Genomic DNA, 22,219 nt, shown 5'->3' with positions numbered 1-22,219 from the left:
AGCACCTACAAGTGAACACAAACTCCTTGAGGGTGACTTGGGTGTGGCCTGCTCAGCTCTGGTCCCCTGGTGCTTAGCTGTTTCTCTGCCCTCTGTTCATCTCCCCAGAGGAGACAAGAGCTAGGTCCCCGTCTGTGGCGGGTCTGGTGTGTTGGGATGGGCCAGTTGAGAAACCCTCGGAATATCATACGTTTACTGCTGGCTTTGATGATGCAATAGTAAGTACTTAACACTGCAACATACCAGCTCTTCAGGTCAGCATTCTCAAAGAACTTAGTCTGTTTCTCACGTCTGGAAAGACAGAGTTCATGGCTTCAATTCTTTTTACCTCCATAACAGTGTTAAAAGGATCAACTTAGGTACTTTAGAAGCCATAGGAGTTTTTTCTATGAGTTTTCTAAAATACCCCTTAGTTTTCTCCAGTGCCCACGCCTCACAGTACTTGTTCAGCACTTCTATACAATAAATGGCACCAAATGTTTCATGTTATTGTGTTTAAAGCTGCTGAGTATGGATGAGGACCTCCCTTGTGGTCCAGTGGCTAAGATTCTGCACTCCCAATGCAGGGGGCCCGGGGTTCAATCCCTGGTCAGGGAACTAGATCCTACATGCTGCAATTAAGAGTTCACATGCTACAACTAAGACCCGGCCCAGCCAAATTAATAAAAATTATATATATATATATATATATATATAACTTTTTTTAAAAGCTGGTAATAAATTCCTTTAAGGGCACTACTTTTGTGGAAAAAAAGAAGAACTTTAACCAAATGTTTGCTCTCTTATCTGATAAGGTACCAACCCTCTTGGAATACACTGACCCAGTAGGACAGCAGTTACTGCTTTCTGGGAGCTACTAATTTTCCTTCATTAGTAATGGGTAGAGAGCCAGCTGGCCTGGCCCCCCTACATGAAGCAGTCTCTATAGTTTATCTCGTCTCCTACATCCTTTTGGGCCAAGGGAGACTGGGATCTAAATCAGCCCTGGATTTGTTTCTCTGCTTTGCTTCTTACTAAAGTGTCTATGGGCAAGACACTAGCCTCTCTACATCTCAGTGTGATCTACAAAAGGGGAGAATCATCACCACTTTACAGGGCTGTGGATAATATCTGTTCCTTGCTTGGGACGTGTTGCTATTTGGGGGCAGCTCTCATTTTTCTTCACCTGAGGATGCAGGCACCATGTGACTGAAGTCACCCAGCAGTAGTGAGGAGCCCGCTGAGCAGGTGGCCCGATTTGGGCAGTAAAAAGGATGGAGAGACCGACACAAAGTGTAAAGAGATGAACAGCAGCTCCCATTAATAAGCACGACCCTGGCATCTGCCATCCATCCACAGAGATCAAACACATGCCTCATAGTACTGAATATTCACTTTAGCCTCAATGTGTAAAAAGAAAAATATCATCAAGCAGGGACTTGGAATGAACACAAAAGTCAGCAACAGTGGGGGACAGACAGGCCTGCCTCATGGCAATGAGGCACCAGGGGACTCTTCTAGAATGCGACGACACCATGAGGTCTGAGGATTCAAAATACCCCCTTGCTTTACAGTGGAATCCTGAGCTTCCCTAAAATACTGTTTTTTTTTTAATGCATGTGTATAATTCAGCACTCAACATGTATAATTCACGTGAGTCTTGAGTACACCAACCTGGACAGCACATTAAAAAGCAGAGACATTACTTTGCCAACAAAGGTCCATCTAGTCAAGGCTATGGTTTTTCCAGTGGTGGTCATGTATGGATGTGAGAGTTGGACTATAAAGAAAGCTGAGTGCTGAAGAACTGGTGCTTTTGAACTGTGGTGTTGTAGAAGACTCTTGAGAGTCCCTTGGACTGCAAGGAGATCCAACCAGTCCATCCTAAAGAAGATCAGTCCTGGGTGTCCATTGGAAGGACTGATGCTGAGGCTGAAACTCCAATACTATGGCCACCTGATGTTAAGAGCTGAAAAAACCCTGATGCTGGGGCAGATTGAGGGCAGGAGGAGAAGGGGATGACAGAGGATGAGATGGTTGGATGGCATCACCGACTCGATGGACGTGGGTCTGAGTGGACTCCAGGAGTTGGTGATAGACAGGGAGGCCTGGCATGCTGTGGTTCACAGGGTCGCAAAGAGTCGGACATGACTGAGTGACTGACCTGAACTGAACGGAACTTGAACACACTACTGGCTGTCCCAGCAACAGGCCAGCTTTAACTTGCTCTTAGAACCAAGCAAAGCAGGGACTCTGCCCCCTCGGTTTTAAAAGAGAATTTGTTATTTCAAATTAATATCGAAGTTATCATCATGAGAAAAAAATAAAACCTTTATTGGACTCTGTTACACTTATTTTACAGTTTAGTATTGCTTTTAAGTGACATAAGGTGGGGGAGGGGTGGTACACGGTGATGTTTTTAAAGTTCAGGACCCTTAAAAGTCTTAATCTGGCCCTTCTTTAAGGAAAATGGGGTGACTGCTTTACACTGGCAGAGTAAGGGGCTATACCTTCCCTAACTGTCCCCCACATCCCTGGCAATTTTCTCTCTGAGCCATGGTATAAAGAACTGGTTTAAATGGTGGTAGTTCCAACAGTTTCTATCCAGCCCTGCTTCCTGACCCCGCACCTACAGCTCAGCTGAGACTGTCCCCTCTAGGCCGTGTCTAATTCTGTAAGAACCCTCAAATCTCACCTCCATTAGATTATGGCTGAACACCTCTGACCTCCGACTATTGACCAGTCTCATTTTAGCCCATGTGGAGATGAGCAGCTACCACCAGCATGCTTACAATGGTTAAGCACTTTGCAAACTAATTTTACTCTCTAAATGCTCTTCCGTACCAAGATAAACTTTCAAACAAAGGAGACACTGAGGCTTAGATGGCTTGTCTTTGCCTAAGGTTGTAAAGCATAGTATATACTCAGTAAATATTTACTGACCAGCCTGACAGAAAATAACAAAAGCATGCTTCCAAACCCAAACAGCCATCTTCAGAGACCACCTCCATCTTTCTTCGAGCACAGGTTGTTCCTCCCCTTCTGGTTTTTCTCACCATATAAACAGAACCACCAGAGATTTCAGGTGGCTAAACTAGCATCGCTCAGGATCGACCTCTCTCCCACAGCTAATCAACTGCCGAGTTAAAACGTTTAATTACTGAGGAGCTCTCAGCTGTCAATTTCTGTTCTCACTTGACTTCTCTGTTTCAGATCTCCTAAGGACTGCCCCGGTCTCATTCTCTAGATCCTTTCTCCATACATCAGCCGCAGTGACTGACGAGACCATCTGCCCACAGCACTCTGTGCTCCCTGCTGCCCCTGCACAAGGTCCAAACTCTTCAGTGTGGTTTACAAAGCCCTTCGTGGCCTGGTCCCAGACCACTTCTCTCCATTAAAGCGCCACTGAACACGATGTATTTTTTTTTAAATCTCCCTACCTGTAACATACAGTTTAGTCTATCCTTCAGCAATGCCACTCCACTCCTCTATTCCTCTCATTAGTGAACTCCTAACGTTTCTGGGCTTAGATATCACTTTCCTCAGGGAGCCTACCATGACACTCCCCACCCAGCACCTCTTGTGAGTTCTCTGCAATTCCTAAATCACAGCACTAATTACAACACGTTGTACCACCTGTCAGCTCATTTCACCCTCTTTGAAACTCTAAGTCCAAGCTGGCAGAGCCGGTGTCTGTCTGTTTGAGGCTGTATCCCAGGCCTAAGGGGCCTGGTACAGACGTGCAGTAAACCTTCGCTGAGCACGCAGACTGCTCTATCCTTCCGTGTGCCACCTCTCCCAAAGAAGCTTCCAGAGAACGCAAGCCTTGTCTCTCATCTACCCAAGTGTCTTGCCCAGGAAAGACATTTAGTAGAACTTCTGAATGAGTTCAAGACTTTACTCACTGGTCAGACCTTAAACTTTAGAAGGAACAGGAGAGCATTCTGGAAGATGCTTTATAAACCTTACTGCCCAAAAAAGTCTAAAAAAATGAAAAACCTAGAACGCTGCTAACTCATCAAAGCTGTTAAAGAAAGGACCTTAAAAAGCGTAAGTCTTTCTATTTTAATCAAATACCTTTATAGTGCAAATATAATATATTCACATGCATTTGTAGTTTTACATACTCGTAACAAGATAATGACATAGACTAAAGCTGCACCAGTTTTTCAAGTGAATCTTCAGTTTAACCAAACATACAAAGCGTTTATTGAAATTAACATTTCTAGCAAAGCCACAGGCTTGAATCAAGCAGCATCAATGCTGTAGTATAAAAAATAAAAAGGAAATTAAAAAAACTCAAGACGTAGAAGCAGCAGCCAGACCAACAACCCCTCTTCTGGGGCAAGACCTGCACACAGACTCCTTTCCCCAAGCACTGAGTTTAAGGACTGAACAGAGGGCCTGTATCACACAGTAAAGACTTTCACAAAAGAAAACTGTCATAGAAATGCATCATTATAATTATTTTGTTCTTTAAAGATACTGCAATAGAAATATATTAATGACAACCTCAAGTATCCAATATTTTTCTGTCTTACATTTTAAATCAAAGTTGTAGGAACCTACAAGTCTTAATAAAGAACTCTCTTCACAGCACAGCTGTAGTTCACTTTAAAACATAATGTTCCTTTTGCTCTCTATCCTTACAAATAAACATAATAGAGATATAAATGAAAGGTTCTGATCCTGCATCAAGCATTATTCCATCTTGCCCTCCGATATAAACCTGGATATAGTCTTATTTGCAAAGCATTTGCTTAATATATTAGTTGAAGCGAAAGTAAACAGTAAGTGAGCTTTCAGCAAAGGAGACCTTTATGAATTTCAGTGGTGTCCTTGGCACTCAACTTCAGCTGAAGTCTCGATTGGTGAGGACAAGCGGAGCCACAAGGGTCCAGACGTAGAGGAGGAGGCAGACCCAGCTGGAACTGATCTTGACCCACACAGCTGGCCACTTGCTGGTCATGCTCTGGAAGTTTGCATCAGGGCTGAGAAAAGAGCAGAGAATTAGATGGTTGCTGTTGTTTAGTCACTAAGTCCGACTCTTTTGCAACCCCAGGGACTACAGCCCACCAGGCTCCTCTGTCCATGAGATTTCCCAGGCAAGAATACTCGAGTGGGTTGCCATGCCCTTCTCCAGGGGATCTTCCCAACCCAGGAATCGAACCCATGTCTCCTGCTTGGCTGGCAGATTCTTTACCACTGAGCCACCAGGGAAGCCCCTGAGAGTTAAGCAAAGGAGCCTAATTTCAGCATATAGCAGCCCCTCAGCAAAAGCTAAGAAATTCTCCACTGAAACTTGCCTGACACTCACTACTCTGTAGTCAGTTACCAGAAAGGACTTGATAAACTTGCTATTTTTTCATTTTTATGAGCAGGGGGCTCTGCCACTCAAACAGCTTTTATCTTTTAGCCTGCATGAAGAACTCTGATCATTCCTTGCAAAAAGTTCTTCAGGGACATCTGCCTATTCTACATACTGGTAAAATTCAAAACTGAAATGAATTTACTGAATCCTCCTTGCTTTACCAGATGTTTCCTTTGATCAGAATACTCTACATGGCCATCTCTAGACAAAGAAAACTCAGGGAACAAAAGACAAGTCAGATTGCTTTATGTCATGATTTTCTCTCTCAAGTTACTCAAGTTTGGAAGGGCTTCCCATGATTTTAACTGTAAGTATTCCAACTGGATTTTAAATGCAAGAGGAGAAAAAAAAGTCAGAAGTATTTCAGGAAAGTGTGAGCACTGAACATACTTTCATTATATGGGTAAAAGAAGAGGATTCTGAGGTCAGGAGCTTTTACAGGCCACGCCAAGGGGCAGGGTGGGCTTCCTCAGTTCTCTGCCTCCTACCTGTACCAGTTGGTCAAAGTCATCATGATGTACAGGGAAGCCGAGCAGAGCATGAGGTGGAACATGGAGTAGTTGTACTGCACCCCCTCTCGCTCGTTGTCCACTGCCCGCCGAGGCCGTCCATCTTCCTCATCGCTGGCACCATTGGCAGCCGTGTCTCGGAGGATCACGCTGTCACTGCCCGACAGCGTCAGCTTACTTACTTGGCTATTGCTGGAATTGCGGATGCTGGAAAGTGATCCCAGAAAGGTAAATCAGAAGGGGGCCATGAAGATGAAGTGCTGTCACGAGCCTGTACACGTGAAGGTTATTTCTAAACTGCTCCTGCTTCGGGGACTGAAGGGCTTCTGAAGGGTTTGCTTAAAGTTCTGATCCTAACAGTTACAATTTGATGCTTTAACTGCCTGGAGGGGTTTCCCAAAATACACTATGCTTACGGTGTCTGCTTCCAGGACTTCAGAAGTATCTCTCCTTTGTTCAGAATGCAATGCCCGCCTTCGCCCAGCTAACTCACTCACTCTAACTCTCTAATCATGCCGTGTCCTCTAGGAAGTCTTCTCTGACGTCACCCCGTTGCTAGGCTGGATTAAATTGCTGTAGCTCCTTATTCTTCCTTCTGCCGTATCACTTAACCACTCCTGTCTTCCTTGCTATTCACAAGGAATGACCTTCTGGCAATGACCTTAGTCATCTATGCATTTCTAATACACAGCAGATACTCACTAAAAGTTTGTTAAATGATTGAATAAAAAAGTACATACAAATAAAGGACAAATTCCACATGAACATCTCAACAGACATTAAAAAAAATTTTTTTTGGCAAAAATCTGATACTTTTTTTATGATAAAAACTCAAACTAGAAATAGAAAACTTCCTCAAATTGATAAAGGGCCTCTATGAAAAAGTTGTATTTAATAGTGAAAGATTAAAAGCTTTCCTCTTAAGATCAAGAATCAAAGGAAATAAACAAAAATAGTCACAGAGAGCATGAAAAAAATGAACATAGCTGTAAGCCAATAAAACTTTATTTAGAGAAATAGGAAGTCAGCCCAAGGGCTGTAGACTGCCAACCCATATTTTAAGAAATAATTAAAAAAAGAAAAAAAGGGAAAAAAAGGGTAAAACTACACATTATGTGTGCAAAGCTGTCCAAATTATGACAAATTCATATGTATTTCAGAATAGTATACTGTTATACTATTATATAGTATGGTCTCTATTTTTAAATTATATTATCAAGTGATATAAGATTATGTAACTATTTATAAAAATATACATAATAATATAGATACAAATAGATTAATAGATAGTAAGTATAAGCAAAAGAAAAAAGTCTGAAATAATATGGGCCAAAATTTAACCACAGAAAAGGTGAATTTAGAGGGAGGACAATTTCATTTCCTACTTTAAACTGCCCTCACTTATTCTGTTAGTTTATATAAATATATCTTTGCCTATTTGTATTATTTCACATTTTAAAATTATTAAAGTATCACACACTATTAGATAGACAATATCAATCAATAAAAATGGGTGAGAGAATGAGTGCAAACTGCTAACATAGATTGTATCTGAGGTTTTGGATTAAATACCAACTTGAGCATTTTGTGCATAAAATTCTGCTAGTTGCTTATATTATTTACAATGATCATAAAATAAACATTGCCCTAAAAAAAAAGAGATAGCCCAACCAAATTTCAGAGCCACTATTCTAGCTAATCTAGAGTCAGGTCAGGTAAGAGCTTTATCTTCCTATACAAAGGAGAATCTCTTAGTAAGGCTGGGGGAAATCATTTCACAAGAGGATTTACTGAACTTACAGAAACATACACTGCAGGGTTAACTGAGGCAAGTCAAGGACTTTGTAACTTACCTAGAATAGGAAAGGGAGAGAACAAAGACTAACAGCCCAATGAAATTCTCTTTATTCAGAGAAGGCCCACTCTGTAACGGCACAGCAGGGGTAGGGGCCGGAGCAGTTGTATTCGCAGGAGCCAAGGTGGATGAGGTCATGTGCGTAATGATGCTCAACAGGCCAGGGTTGCAGGAACGATCTGACAATGAGAAACTGCTTTTTATCTTTAGGGATAACTCATGGGGGTCCAAAAGGATTTGAGGGGTGTGTTTACACATCACTCAGTCGTGGTAGCAAAACATAATTTCAAACATGAGAATGTTCTACTTCAAAGAACCTGCAACTGGGCAGTCAGTAACACATCTGTGTTGCAATCAAAGACTTGGTTTTCAAGAAAGAGTAAAGAAACTACAGCAACAGAGTATTTGTCCAGTTTCATAAATGTCAATCTTGATTTCACTGGTTTTGAAGTTTAACTAGCAAGTCTTTGGGGCTCTACAGTCGTGTGCTTAAAATATAAGGAGTTTACACAGGCTTAGAGAAGGAACTTAGAGTTACCGGGGGAAGGGTGGTGGGGAGGTTGGGATGGACATGTACACACTGCTACATTTAAAATGGATAACCAGCAAGGACCTACTCTGCTCGGTATTATGTAACAGCCTAAATGGGAAAATGTACAACTAAATCACCTTGCTGTACACCCGAAACTATCACAACACTGTTAGTCAACTATAACCCAATATAAAACAGTTTAAAAAAGATAAATTTGTTTGCAAAATAAGGTAGATTCAATAAATTTGGCCTGGTTATTAAAAAAAAAAAAAAAGGCACAAGGAGTTTAGCCCTAGTCCTGTTTCTGCACAGTTATACAGGAATACAACAAAAATAAGTTGCGTCATCATTAGCTGGTCTGCAGCAATGGTTTTCCACAGGATACTCTACTGAGAAACAATCCCGTAAGACCTACAAAAGGAGATTTCCTGCAGCTGTTTCTTCTCAAGCCTGCACCACCAACATAAAATTCAATTAATGTAATTCTACAAAGGGCCAAAACAATGTTGCCTTTTTCTGCTCTTAACCAACTCTTAACTAATCTGATTTAGTCTGGGGAAAAGCCTGGACCACATAAAGGTCCTTCAGGTGGTCCTTTAGGCTTTCAGCTCTGAACAGTTAGGAGCAGACATGGAGAATAAAATTTGAAAGGTAAATACCAAAGACATTGTACATTTAAGTGAAGTTTTTGTTTGTTCATTTGTTTGTCTGACATTTGCTCCAGCTCTAGTTCTGGCACCCACCAAAGGAGTAATTTCGTACTTTCTTTTACTCCTGGTGTGCATGGCACATCTTGTGGGATCTTAAGTTTCCAAGCAGGGATCAAGCCTACACCCACAGCAGTGAAAGCTGAGTCCTAACCACTGCACTGCCAGAGAACTCCCATTTCTTAGTTTCTTTCCATCAAATGAATGTGCTTTTAGAATCTGCTTACCAGGTTCATTGGACATGGCTGACCACGTGAGGTACATGGTGTAGAGGGTGATGAGAGAAGACTGCAGGAGGCCAGAACGAGGCTGGTGTTCCTGTGGAATTGGAAAGGAAACAATGCCATAGGGACTGCAAGGGCTGAACTTCTAGAAGCGTACTTCCTGGGACCCACTGAGCTGTTATTGAGAACCTTCTGATTCTGCTTGACAGATCAAAGATGACAAGTAACCTTTCAGTTTAAGTTAGCTTGAAAAATAACCAAGAAAGAGGAGGCATGTACCACCAATTCTCAGGCATTTCATAACCCTGGAAATTCCTGTGGATCATACAAAGGCTTGGATTCACCACTAGTTCCCTGGTATAGTGAAATCAAAGCTAAGCTTTGCCCTTAACTAGCTAGGTAATCCATCAACTCTCTGGACCTTCAGTTTTCTCACTTTTAAAAGGATAGGTGATGTTTTTTCATATTTCGTATCTAAAAATCCATGAATTTTTAAAATATGGTATTTAAATGAGGAAACTCAGGAGCATGAGTTGTGTTTTAAATATTAAAATCATATGTTTCTAGTTCAATTCCCCTAAAATATCTCTGCTAAAGATTTCTAAGAATCATTCTTGTGATATAAACAATTTTATAAGGACAATAAATTCTCAAGTTACATAGTTTTTTTTCCCCTTAAATAATAGGGAAATTATTCATTTAATTATAATACTGACATTCAATGGCACATTTTATGATTAAGATATAATTATGAAGATTTTATTATGCTACAGTAGAAAAATGTTTAAGTAGATAAACTTGGACATAAATTCATATAAAAAGTTACCTAGGTTTCAAGTTTAGCATTAATTAAAAATCTCTCATAGGAGGAAGAAGCAGAAATCACAACCATACCTGAATTTTTGGATGGATTGACAAAACAGAAATCACCACGCAAAGGATCAGATTAAAACTGATGAAGAACTTGTTCTCTGTGCAGCCATCTGGTTTGGTGTAGTATGTGTACAGCAACCCAGCAAAGATGATTGACAGGATATAAAACAAGCTTGTCACAGACAGTAAAGCTAGAAAAGAGAAAATGAACATGAATGCTCAAAGTTATAACAAGCTTTTAAACTAACGAGGATCAATTTTCACCCAGTTTAATGTAGCATGATGCAGTATGGCTCTCATAGGGGTTTGACACCTACCGGCATACCAGCATTTTGGATTCCCTTCTTCCATTCGATTTACCCATGACTCATTCCAAGAGTGAGCAAAGTCTACCAACAGCACCAGCTGAATGAGGATGAAGAAGGCAGCCCCTACCATGCCAATCACAAACCAGGCTACAAACCAAAAGCACAAAGTTATTCTTTACCACAGGAGCAACATATCAGAACGTTACTGTCCAGCACACTAAGAAGGTTTCAAGTAAGAAAAGGTAATAATAAGACATATTCTGTCTCGAGCAGTACAGCAAGAGTATCACAATTCCAAACTCAAAGGCATTCTGTGACAAGTGTTCTGTCGGGTTTCAGACCTTTTAAAATCGATTCTAGCTTGTGCTAAGGGGAGCCCATGGTCTGACATTCCAAATGGAAAAGATATAAGCCCTTTCCTTTACTCACAGGGATATAAATCACAGTGGAAATCCACAGATGCCATATGATGCCACAAAAAGGAAGCAGGTTAAAACGGGGATAGTGGAGTACATGGTTACAAGTCCTTATGTTGACAAGCCCGATTAACTTCATATTGCCAAGTGAGAAGGGAAACCTAAAATATTGGCAAAAAATTAACATCTGGTTTCAGAAGAGCTGAGAAGTGGGCTGAATGTCTCCTGGCTTTAATCAGTCAATCAATATCTTAATATTAGTATCAAGTCATGATAATTGAACACCATCTCATTTAATTACCAGTTCTGCAAAATCAGTAATGAATGCAGTCATCTGTAGAGTTTGTATACATTATAATTTACCCCTGTTATAGTGAACCATACCTGTGTTGAAGTGGCCTCCAGGAATATAGAAAGATCCAACCATGACACCAACAATGGCAGCAATTTTGAAGAACCAAAATCTATTAAAATATAAAAGTACATTTATGAAACGCTAATTTTTCCCTTTCATTGAGAAAATGAACTTCTGAAATGCAAAAATAAAGCCTTACTAGCCACTTCCAACATGATTGGGCTTGTTTCTTCATCTGACATGAAGCTACTTCATTCAGTATTTCACACAATTTGAGGACAAACATTAGCACAAAGACCCAATCATTCACGTTCATAAGAAAGAAACACATTACCTTAGAGTTTCCCTGCTTTAACAGCTCGTTAAAGAACTCCTCTATTTGTGGCCTTGCCTTCACAAGGCTTGTCTAAATTTTTTCAAATTTCATACCTTCCTACCTACAGCCTAGATAATATATCCCAAGACTCTTTAACCACCTCTATAGATACTTGCCTCTGATGTATGAGTTGCTACAGCAACGGGGACTTAAGCTGTTTTTCAGAAACCAGGAGTTAGTTTTTGTCCAGTTCAAGCTGGTTAAGACTGGTTGGGACTACTGACCCTACAACAGGGCCTGCACAGGTGGTTCAATGAATTCGGAGTGCCAAAAACTCCACCCCCTGATTATGCTAAGTATCCTGTTAAAGAAAGTGAAAGTGAAGTCGCTCAGTTGTGACTGACTCTTTGCTATCCCATGGACACCAGGCTCCTCTGTCCAAGGGATCGTCTAGGCAAGAGTACTGTCGGTTGCCATTTCAAGCTTGTAATTAAGATAAAGACCTGTGCAGAACACCAATTACAGCACCTGTTCCTTACCTTCCCATTCCCACAAGTAAGACAACCCTGCTTCTTTATCCCATAAGTTTCTACAGCCTCTGGCCTTCAGGGAGGCGGATCCAAGATGTGTCTTCCAGTCTCTGCTGCAAATCTCAGCATCTCAGTTTGGCCGTCTGGCAAGCTGCACATCAGGCAACTGGACATAAACCCCTTGTTCACAATTACAGAGCTCGTCACAAGACCAAACCTGGCTTTCAGTGAACCTTTAAACACTACTTTGCATGGCAGTGCAGAAAGAAAGCAGCTTTGGAGCTGAACAGATTTGAGTTTCAATCCTAGGGCCAACCCTCTCTAGCTGAGAGATCTCAGGCAATTTCTTTAACCTCTCTGAAATACATGTACAAGAGGAACTGGGGATCAGGAATGGGAAGCGACAGAATATGTCAATCAGTGGCCCAAATATATTCACTATTTATTTTTCTGTATCCTGTCTAAATATATCAGGTACATGTTTATCTTTTAACAATAGAAAGAAAAAAAATATGTGTGTTTGTGTGTGTGAAGTGCCTAGTACAATGCTTGAACGGTTTCATAGGTGTGCAGAGAAATGTACGAACCTGAAGCAAAAATATTTTTTTAAAATACTAAATAAATAAATAATACCAAAAAAAATTCTCGTTGTCCACTCTATCTCCCCCGCTACACTGCAGAGCTCCAGCTGAAAATGACCTTGAAACAACTTCCCATGTATAACAGAAGTACTCTACTGCCTTCATCAAAATGGCAACATTAACTGCGAAGGCGAAGATACAACACCATGACAAGAAAACAATAAATAATTCCTACGTACCCATTGTGTATCGCTGCTCTGGGATCTTTACTAGTTTTCACATTTAACATGAGCAGAGAGAAGGCAAAGAAGAAGACGGCCAAGGCAAAGCTGATTCGATACACAGCTTTATAACGAACCAGCACATCACACTCTTTATCCATAATATCAGTAATCCTGGTACTAAGTCCTTCATCACAGAAGCCAGGTATCTGGAACAAAAACATTTTAATGCTTAGGGAATATCCACATTTAAAGAGAGATTCGATTCCACCACAGAAAAGCCTGGATGTCTAAAACCGGCCACTTCAACAACTGCAAGACCCTCCTGTGGGACTTTTCGCTTTGGCTTTCAATTCACTTACAATCTTGTCACTGAACAATATAAACAAGTTGCAGTTTTAAAATAAAAGTCAAGTGCTCTCTTTTTGGCCCTTTTCTGCAAATAAAGGCTAGTCTAGATTAAATTTTTAAAATTAAATATACTTTATTTAAAAGAGCTTTAGGGCCACTCTTTTAGTATCTTTTCCAAAGGTGTTAGACTAAAGATGTTGCTTCAGATACTACCTTTACTTTGGGAAAAGACTAATACCTTCCTACTCTGTTTTGACTAGAACTGAAATGTACGATCCCAACCAATCCACTGAACTTGATTGAGTTTCACAACAGTGAAGACATAAATACTAATTACAACTAAAATTTTTGCAAAACATGAAATAATTAAAACCACTACATTAATAAGGCTACTGTTACTTCTACTTACCTTCTTCAGCTGAGTCTCCATCCCCTCATGAAACATGATACAACAGACAATGGTGCCCAGGAAGAGGATGAAAGCGTAGATGAGGCGAGTCAAGGTGGAATTCTTACTGTTGGGACAGCAGCTGCACAGCAAACAGGACGCACCGCCACAAAGGCACGGGACCTGCAACGAGCAGAGCATCGCCACGTGAGATGGCCTGCAGCGGCCTCCTTCCCGACCTGCAGGACGGAAGACCAGCACACCAGGCTCTGAGAGCCTTCTCTGAGAATCAGAGCTGGGAGGAAGTGGTTAAAAGCATGAGCTCTGGAGGCAGTGTTATTTCTACCATTTTACCTCAGCAAGTTACAAAATGTAAGCTTATTTCTCCATCTGTAAAATAAACTCAGTAACAGAATCTTCCTCCTTCAGATACTGCTATATTAAACGAGCACTCAACACAGTACTTAAAACATAGTAAAGGCCCAGTAAGTGTTGGTTATGTTCCCACAGACAGCATATTTTATTTAAAAACAATATATCTTAATACTAAGAAAAACAGAAACCTAACTCCACCTGCTGATTTCTGAGAATCCTAGCTACCAAATCTAATATTACAACATAAGGCAACATTACACAGAAACCCTTAAAGCAAAAGACTTTTGGCTCCATTGAAGAGTAACCCAGAGATTCCTCAAAATTAAACATAGAATTATCATATGACCCAGTAACTCCAACTCACACATACACCCAAAAGAACTGAAGTTTTCAAACAAAATTTGGACATGAATGTTCCAAACAGCACCACCTACAATTGTTGAAAGGCAGAGACTAAATGCCCATCAGCTGATGAACGGATAAATAACATATAGTATACCCACAAAGGGCAGAATATTATTTAGCCATAAAAATGAAGTACTGATAGCTGGTACAACATGGGTGAACCCCGAAAACATGATGCCAAGTGAAAGAAGCCAGACACAAAAGGTCACATACTGTGTGATTTCATTCATATGAAATACCCAGAACAGGTCAACCTGGAGACAGAAAGCAGAGGAGTGGTTTCCAGAGGCTGGAGGGAGCAGGGAGAAGAGAGTTGACTGCTAAGTGGATCCTGAGTTTCTCTTTGGGGTGATGAAAATGTTCTGGAACCAGACATATGTTATGACAGCACAACATGTGAATGTACTAAATGACACAATTATACACTTTAAAATAGTTAATCTTATGTGAACTTCCCCCACTTGAAAAAAAAGAGTCACCTGGATCTTCGGTCAGCTCAACTCTCCTAACAAGCATTCCAGATGAGAGGACATACTTTGAGTCATTCTTCTATATGCCTGATTAGGAAACCACTTGAATTGCTTTGACAGGTGACATTATCAAGTCACATTACAAGGATAGGCTAATTCAGAATCATCAGCAGCAACAGCAGATGCAGACACTGGGGGATTCTGGTTTACAGTATGGCCCCAGTAATACTCTTTTATGAGATAATGTCAGCAGTATATAGCACCTAGCATAATTTCTTTCATAGCAGGGGCTCCATATATCACAATACCCAGTAATATCCATAATCAAAACAGCCATGGGGAATTGACCACCCAGCTCCAGTCTTCAATTCTTAACTACAGTCTGGGTCAACAGACCGTAACAGAAGTCTGTGTCTGGTCACAGATAGACATACAGACATTTTACAGCTAAAAACAATGACACTAATTGCTTCCAGTTTATTTTGTCTGCACTCACATGCTTCTAACTCCTTTAGCTGTATTTTCTCTAGTCAATTAAATAAACTAATAATAATTGCCCACTGTTTGCTATCAGTTGAATTATGTCCTCCAAAATTCATACGTTTATGTCCCAATCGCCAGTACCTCAGAATGTGACCTGATTTGGAAACAGGGTCACTACAGATATAATTTGGTAAAATGATGTCTTATTGGAGAAGAGTGGGCCCCTAATCAAACATGACTGGTGTCATACAAAGGAGAAATCTGGACACAGTTGAGCATCACAGGGAGAACATCATGCAAAGATGAAGGCAGAGATCTATAAACCAAGGAACACCAAAGACTGCTAACAAACCACCAGGAACTAGGGAAGGAGCTGGAACAGAGTTCCGGGAACCAACCCAGCTGACACCCTAATCTCAGACTTCTAGCCTCCAAATGAGGAGCCTGCCGAGGTCCAGCCCCGGCTGATCCAGAGTATTCGAAGGAGAGACGGCATCAGCGATTTATTTAAATATTAATTAGAGATATAAAGAGTAATAGAATGATGATAGCTCAGTAGGAAAATTCAGTGGCGAAAAGAGGCTGAGTAGCTTAGTTTACACGGAAAATCAATATAACCTGTGACACCAGGTTAGCTCTGACCACGGAGGCTGCAGGCGCCCTCTCGAATAGCGGAAGGTGCCCCACCTTAGACACCTTCTCGAGTGGGTCTTAGAAGCCCAGGCAAATAAATGGTCGCAGAGGACCTCCGCGCTCCAGATGGAGACTCAGCTGGAAATTGAGGAAAAGAATAACATGAGGAGACCAAGCTTTGGTGAGCAAGGCCCGTAGCTTTATTTTCAACAGGAGCTTTTATACCCTAAGTTACACATAGAGGATAATAGGGGATGTGAAATCGTGCAAAGTCAGCAGTCTTTGATCCTTATCAAAAACCAGGGTTTCTATCCTGCAAATTTATCGTATACAAATGGTTTAGGTGATTTACATCATCTTCTGGCCAGAAGGCCTATTAACTTTTTATGACTCTTGACAAAGGTTTGTCAACCGTAAGACTTATTTTCTCTAAGAGTAATTATTTTAAGGTTTGGCGCCATCCTCCGAAGGTGTTAGATAAAGTTACATTCCTATAGGGCAGAGGTGCAGTGGGTTTACAACAAAGGAAAGAATTTATTACCTTAAGGGTCTAAAGTTGCTAGCACCAAGGCCACTACTTATTTTTTCTACATACCAACTATATTAATTAATACACATTCAAGGATACAATACAGGGGATGTGGAAACTTGGCAGCAAGCATTGGCTCATCAATGAAATCTTTTACTAGTTTTATTCTGACAGTTTCTAACTCTCTGAGAGGCTCTAAGCTATTTGAATATCTTAAGCTTCCCATGCCTCTCGAGGCTGGGAGACTAAACAATCGTATGCATAGCTGTAGGAGTCCGGGTAAACTTGTCAGGCGAGTTAGAGAGCTATCTGAGGGGTTTGGATTTAAACACTTCTAATTGCCCAGAAACTTTATTAATTGGAGCTGTAAGTTAACTCTTTGTCAGAGAGAGCGAGATGGTGGTGGCGGACAGCCCCCAGTAAAGTCAGAGGTGAGAGCACAAAGCAATAAAGTAGGCAGACTCTGGTTTTTGGGGGTAGATGCTCGAGAATATCCAGGGGGACTCCTGAGGCTCGATCCCACCTTTGCGTATGCCGAGCCTCCTTCCTCACGACCTTTGTCATGAGTGAAGTGCCTGTCGCCGGCTCCTGGCACGAGCCAATCGATTTCTATTATTTAAGTCATCCACTTTATGGTCTTTTGTTATCCAGCCCTGGCAAACCAGTACACCTACTTACTTGTTTATAACTGTCTGTACCTGGAGTGGGCAGGGGTGACCACCTAGCATTCTATCTTTTGCACCTTTACACAACAGGTACTCAAACTGTGGAACAAACGTGTCTTACTATATGTTACGTCACTCCCCTATTTTCATGATTTGTGTGCAGGTTGGAAAAGATTTCCAGACACGAGACAGAATAAGAGAAAAGAGTTTACTGGACTGGCAGACTGGCTGTTAGCACAGCGGGCCAACCTCATGACAGACCATGGAGAGCCACCTGTTAGAACAGTGGGCCGGTTCAAGGGAGAGCCGACCCCTTCGAGAGTTAGTAGGAGACCTGGGTTTGATCCCTGGGTTGGGAAGATCCCCTGGAGAAGGGAATGGTACCCACTCCAGTAATTTTGCCTGGAGAAGTCCACGCATGGAGGAGCCTGGCAGGCTACAGTCCATGGGGTCGCAGAGAATCTGACACAACTGAACAACTAACACTATCACTTTTCACTTTTATAGCCTCAAGACAAAAAAAATCCTGCTGGAAGGGTGGCATTAGGTGCTTGGTTAGGGTGCTAGAGGGTGAGTGTTAGGGTGAGTATTTGTACCTAATATGGGTCAGGGAGCAGGCTGGTTTAGATCAGGGGGGTTCATGGCAACAGTTGCTATGGGGCTCAGATAGTGTCAGAGATGACCTTGGTGTGGAGCTCCACATCTGTGACCTTGGTATAAGGCTCCACACCTATTTCCATAAATAACTCTATTTGAGATAAGCCGGAACCTGGGACCCTTTCCCAGAGTGCTTGTACCTGGACCAACCCTTGAACAGGAGAATACGAAGAAACTGTAAGGGACTAAAAATAACTGCCTGCAGGAACAGTAAGATACAACAGGACCACAAACCAACTGCTACTTCTGAGCTGCGGAGGGCAAAACAGCACAGGGTATTGTGCATGGTCCCTGCATGTAACAACACCAAGGCAGGGGGGGTAGGGGGGGTGGGCGAGCAGACCGCTTTCAGCCACATCTCTTACTCAACCCACTGATCCGTCCCTACCCACATCCCATTTAAGGAACCAGCTCCTACACCCCTTGGGAGCAAGCAAGGGCACCTGTTGCTTGTTTTTTCTTCCTCCTGCTTGCCTGAAATTCTCGTCTGGCCTCTTACTAATTTGTATTGATTAAAGACTCCAAGGACCCAGGCACACTCTTCCTGTGCCCGGGTCGAACACCTTGCAGTCATCCTTGATGCCTTCTTTCCCAAAACTCTCATTCCATTTATCAGCACATCAGCTCTAACCTCAAAATGTATCCGGAATCTTGCTACTTTCATAGCATCCTCAGTTATCACACTGGTCCAGTCACCATTATCTCTCACCTGGATTAAATGCAATAGCTCCTATCTTGCTGCTGTAGTAACCCATTCAGAACCCTGAATTAGTATAAAAATTATTTTTAAATGAAGACATGTGAGATTCAAAAGATGCAGGGGAAAAAATGCCCTCTCAGAGCATTTCTCATCTGACTGAATGCGGCAACTACCATAAATTCTCCCTCCAAGAGAGTTTTATTGCCTTGAAGAAGATAAAAAGACCTCTGCACTCACATAAACAAGTACTATCACACACTTTCTTATCTCCTGTTAGTTCTCCTAAAAACCCATTCACCTTTCCTAAAGAAACCTCTTTGTTTTTCCCAGGGAAGCGCTTTCCTGCACCCCTCCACCCATTAAGAAAGGCATATAATAAAGTCCTATATTCTAGCCACTCTTTCGAGTTGTTCATCTCTGAAAACTCCTACATGTATGTGGGTTGCACAAGTACAAACTCTTTTTTCTTGCTAATTTGTCTTAGTTTAATTTGCAGGCCCGACCACTAATCCACAGAGAATCCAATAAAAGGTTTTCCTCCCCTACACTGCTTCACCCTTTCTTTTTCACCATCTATTCTCCACACAGCAACACTGTGTCAGTTCACATCATTCTTCTTTTCTCTAATGGATCCCCACAATCAGGAAAGAGTAAAAGCCAAATCCCTTAGACTGATCAATGGGTATCTACATGATTTGGACCCCTTTACCTTTCTTTTTTAATTATCCTTCCCCTCACTCACTCCATTCCCTGGTACACTGAATTACTTGCTGTTCCCACTGAACAAAAGAAATCAATAAACTATAAAAGTGATTTATAGGTAGAAATGCTTTGATGGCATCAACTCAAATCTCGGCTTTACATCAAAGCCACCATATGTTTCAGGTTTCAAATTACCATATTACTCCCTAGTTAATGACTTTCTTAACTATTTTTCCCTAAATCATATTTTGTAAATGCTGCAGTTTTGTAAATGTACTGTAAGTATTTGCAAAACACTTATTTTGTAAACACTGTAAAAATCAACTGGCCAGGATTTTTTTTTTTTTTACTGTGACAGAAAAAAGTACAGCAGAGGCCAAAGAATTATTTCATGAAACTTGTATCTAAACAGGTGTATTAAATAAACCATGTAAGAGTTCTTATTTTTGGCAAGGTCAAAATACTGGAAAGCCACGAGGCCCTTAAGTGACCAACAGCTCTTTTATGTTCAACAATCTTAAAGGATGGAAAATATAGTCTGTCCCTAAAATAGGATAGTGGAATGAGCTGAGATTGACTCCTTGGCCAATTAAGTCAGTCGGGGAATTAGGAAACAAGGAAATGATGTCAAGGAATCATGCCCCTTTGAAGCGAATGTATGAGTGAACTTAGCATAGTCTCTTCCATAGATACCATAATTTTCCTTTTGCAAATATGACGTTTACAATTTACAAAGTGATTCAACCCATTTATTCACTTCATCCTCACAACAGCTCTGGAGGTGAGGAATGCTGGGATGATGGTCCTCATCTTAAGTGAAGCCAGAAAGAAATGACTTGTACGAGACCCCAAAATGTTCAGGCCATGACTTCCAATTCTTAATAATTATCCACAAGGCCTTCTTTCCCTTGAGCCAGAATCGCACCCAGGCCTTGGTTAAAAATCTCACCTCTGCCACATACTCTGTAGCTTTGACAAATCCTGTGCTATGAGATAAATATATTATCCACACACACCTCCTGCCCCCACAGTCCAAATAAATGACGCCACCCTAAGAAGGCGCTTGGAAACGAACCAGAGTGCCCCGGCCTAGAGAGCCCAGCCCCGGCCCCATCCCAGCTCCAGAGGAACCCAGGGCCGGAAGGCTGGCGGGGGCGGGGCAATCAGATTGTAAACAATGGAGACCTGGCCTCTTACGTTCCTTAGCAAACGCAGAAGAAGAACGGCCGCATCCGATCGCCGCGCATCGCGGATTTCACCCTGGACCTCCCGGGGTTTATATACCCTCTGCAACCCAGGGTCGGCCCCTCAACCCCCGGGCCTCCGGGGCCCAGACCCGTTCGGGGCTCACGGCTTGGGGAGCCCTGTCGCGCCACCCCCGCCCCCAGCCCCAAGCCATAAGACCAGCAGAGACACTAGACCCCGAACTCACCCAGCTGGCGAGGGAGAAGACGCCCAGCACGGCCCCCATGGTGACTCGGGTGATGGAAGCGGCCGACACCCGAGTTCAGAGTACGGTGGTTAACTGCCGGCTGAGGCGTCACCCAGAAACGCGACGGTTTCTCGGACCGGAAACGTGCGGCCTGCGTCACCGCGTGGCCCCGCCCACCAGCCTTGGGGGTTCGGGGAGAAGGCGGGGATCAACTGGCAGGGGTCGAGCTGGTTACATTCCTTCGCTTGCTGTGTATTCCCTCGCAGCGCGCTCTGTCAACATCTGGAGTACAGATCAGATCAGATCAGATCAGTCGCTCAGTCGTGTCCGACTCTTTGCCACCCCATGAATCGCAGCACGCCCGGCCTCCCTGTCCATCACCAACTCCCGGAGTTCACTCAGACTCACGTCCATCGAGTCAGTGATGCCATCCAGCCATCTCATCCTCTGGCGTCCCCTTCTCCTCCTGCCCCCAATCCCTCCCAGCATCAGAGTCTTTTCCAATGAGTCAACTCTTCACATGAGGTGGCCAAAGTACTGGAGTTTCAGCTTTAGCATCATTCCTTCCAAAGAAATCCCACGGCTGATCTCCTTCAGAATGGACTGGTTGGATCTCCTTGCAGTCCAAGGGACTCTCAAGAGTCTTCTCCAACAACACAGTTCAAAAGCATCAATTCTTCCGCGCTCAGCCTTCTTCACAGTCCAACTCTCACATCCATACATGACCACAGGAAAAACCATAGCCTTGACTAGACGGACCTTTATTGGCAAAGTAATGTCTCTGCTTTTGAATATGCTATTTAGGTTGGTCATAACTTTCCTTCCAAGGAGTAAGCGTCTTTTAATTTTATGGCTGCAGTCACCATCTGTAGTGATTTTGGAGCCCAGAAAAATAAAGTCTGACACTGTTTCCACTGTTTCCCCATCTATTTCCCATGAAGTGATGGGACCGGATGCCATGATCTTCGTTTTCTGAATATTGAGCTTTAAGCCAACTTTTTCACTCTCCACTTTCACTTTCATCAAGAGGCTTTTTAGTTCCTCTTCACTTTCTGCCATAATGGTGGTGTCATCTGCATATCTGAGGTTATTGATATTTCTCCCGGCAATCTTGATTCCAGCTTGTGTTTCTTCCAGTCCAGTGTTTCTCATGATATACTCTGCATATAAGTTAAATAAGCAGGGTCACAATATACAGCCTTGACATACTCCTTTTCCTATTTGGAACCAGTCTGTTGTTCCATGTCCAGTTCTAACTCTTGCTTCCTGACCTGCATACAAATTTCTCAAGAGGCAGATCAGGTGGTCTGGTATTCCCATCTCTTTCAGAATTTTCCACAGTTTATTGTGATGCACACAGTCACAGGCTTTGGCATAGTCAATAAAGCAGAAATAGATGTTTTTCTGGAACTCTCTTGCTTTTTCCATGATCCAGCGGATGTTGGCACAAGAATGTATGACCAAGTTAAGAAGAGACTGACAAAGGACAGAAATACACTGACATGTTGTGACTACTATGAAAAAGTAATATGAGGGCATATTCTTTCAATAAAAGTTTATTTAATGCTTACTATGTAAGGAGGAGGTAATTAGGGAGCAGTCCTGGAAGAACTTTTTAGCTAACCTGAGGAATTTATCTTTAGTCTAAGAAC

The 22,219-nt window shown here is 42.2% G+C and overlaps 1 protein-coding gene across 1 annotated transcript; it reads right to left on the bottom strand.

Annotated features, from left to right (window-relative positions):
- Positions 1–2,289: 2,289 nt before the first annotated feature.
- Positions 2,290–20,692, bottom strand: SERINC3 (serine incorporator 3). Its single transcript, XM_086331682.1, has 10 exons — positions 20,568–20,692; positions 13,538–13,699; positions 12,796–12,986; positions 11,159–11,238; positions 10,368–10,505; positions 10,072–10,241; positions 9,181–9,271; positions 7,713–7,893; positions 5,839–6,066; positions 2,290–4,970 (listed from the first exon to the last, which is right to left on the bottom strand). Exons 1-10 carry the CDS (start codon positions 20,604–20,606, stop codon positions 4,832–4,834), a joined length of 1,419 nt encoding a protein of 472 aa, XP_086187808.1. The 5' UTR covers positions 20,607–20,692; the 3' UTR covers positions 2,290–4,831.
- Positions 20,693–22,219: the final 1,527 nt, after the last annotated feature.

The sequence above is a fragment of the Bos grunniens genome, chromosome 13 (assembly GCF_055505025.1).
Source record: "Bos grunniens cultivar Pamir isolate PY7600 chromosome 13, Bosgru_T2T1.0, whole genome shotgun sequence".
In the NCBI taxonomy this organism is placed as follows: domain Eukaryota; kingdom Metazoa; phylum Chordata; class Mammalia; order Artiodactyla; family Bovidae; genus Bos; species Bos grunniens.
This window is presented reverse-complemented; position numbering and strand designations above follow the sequence as displayed.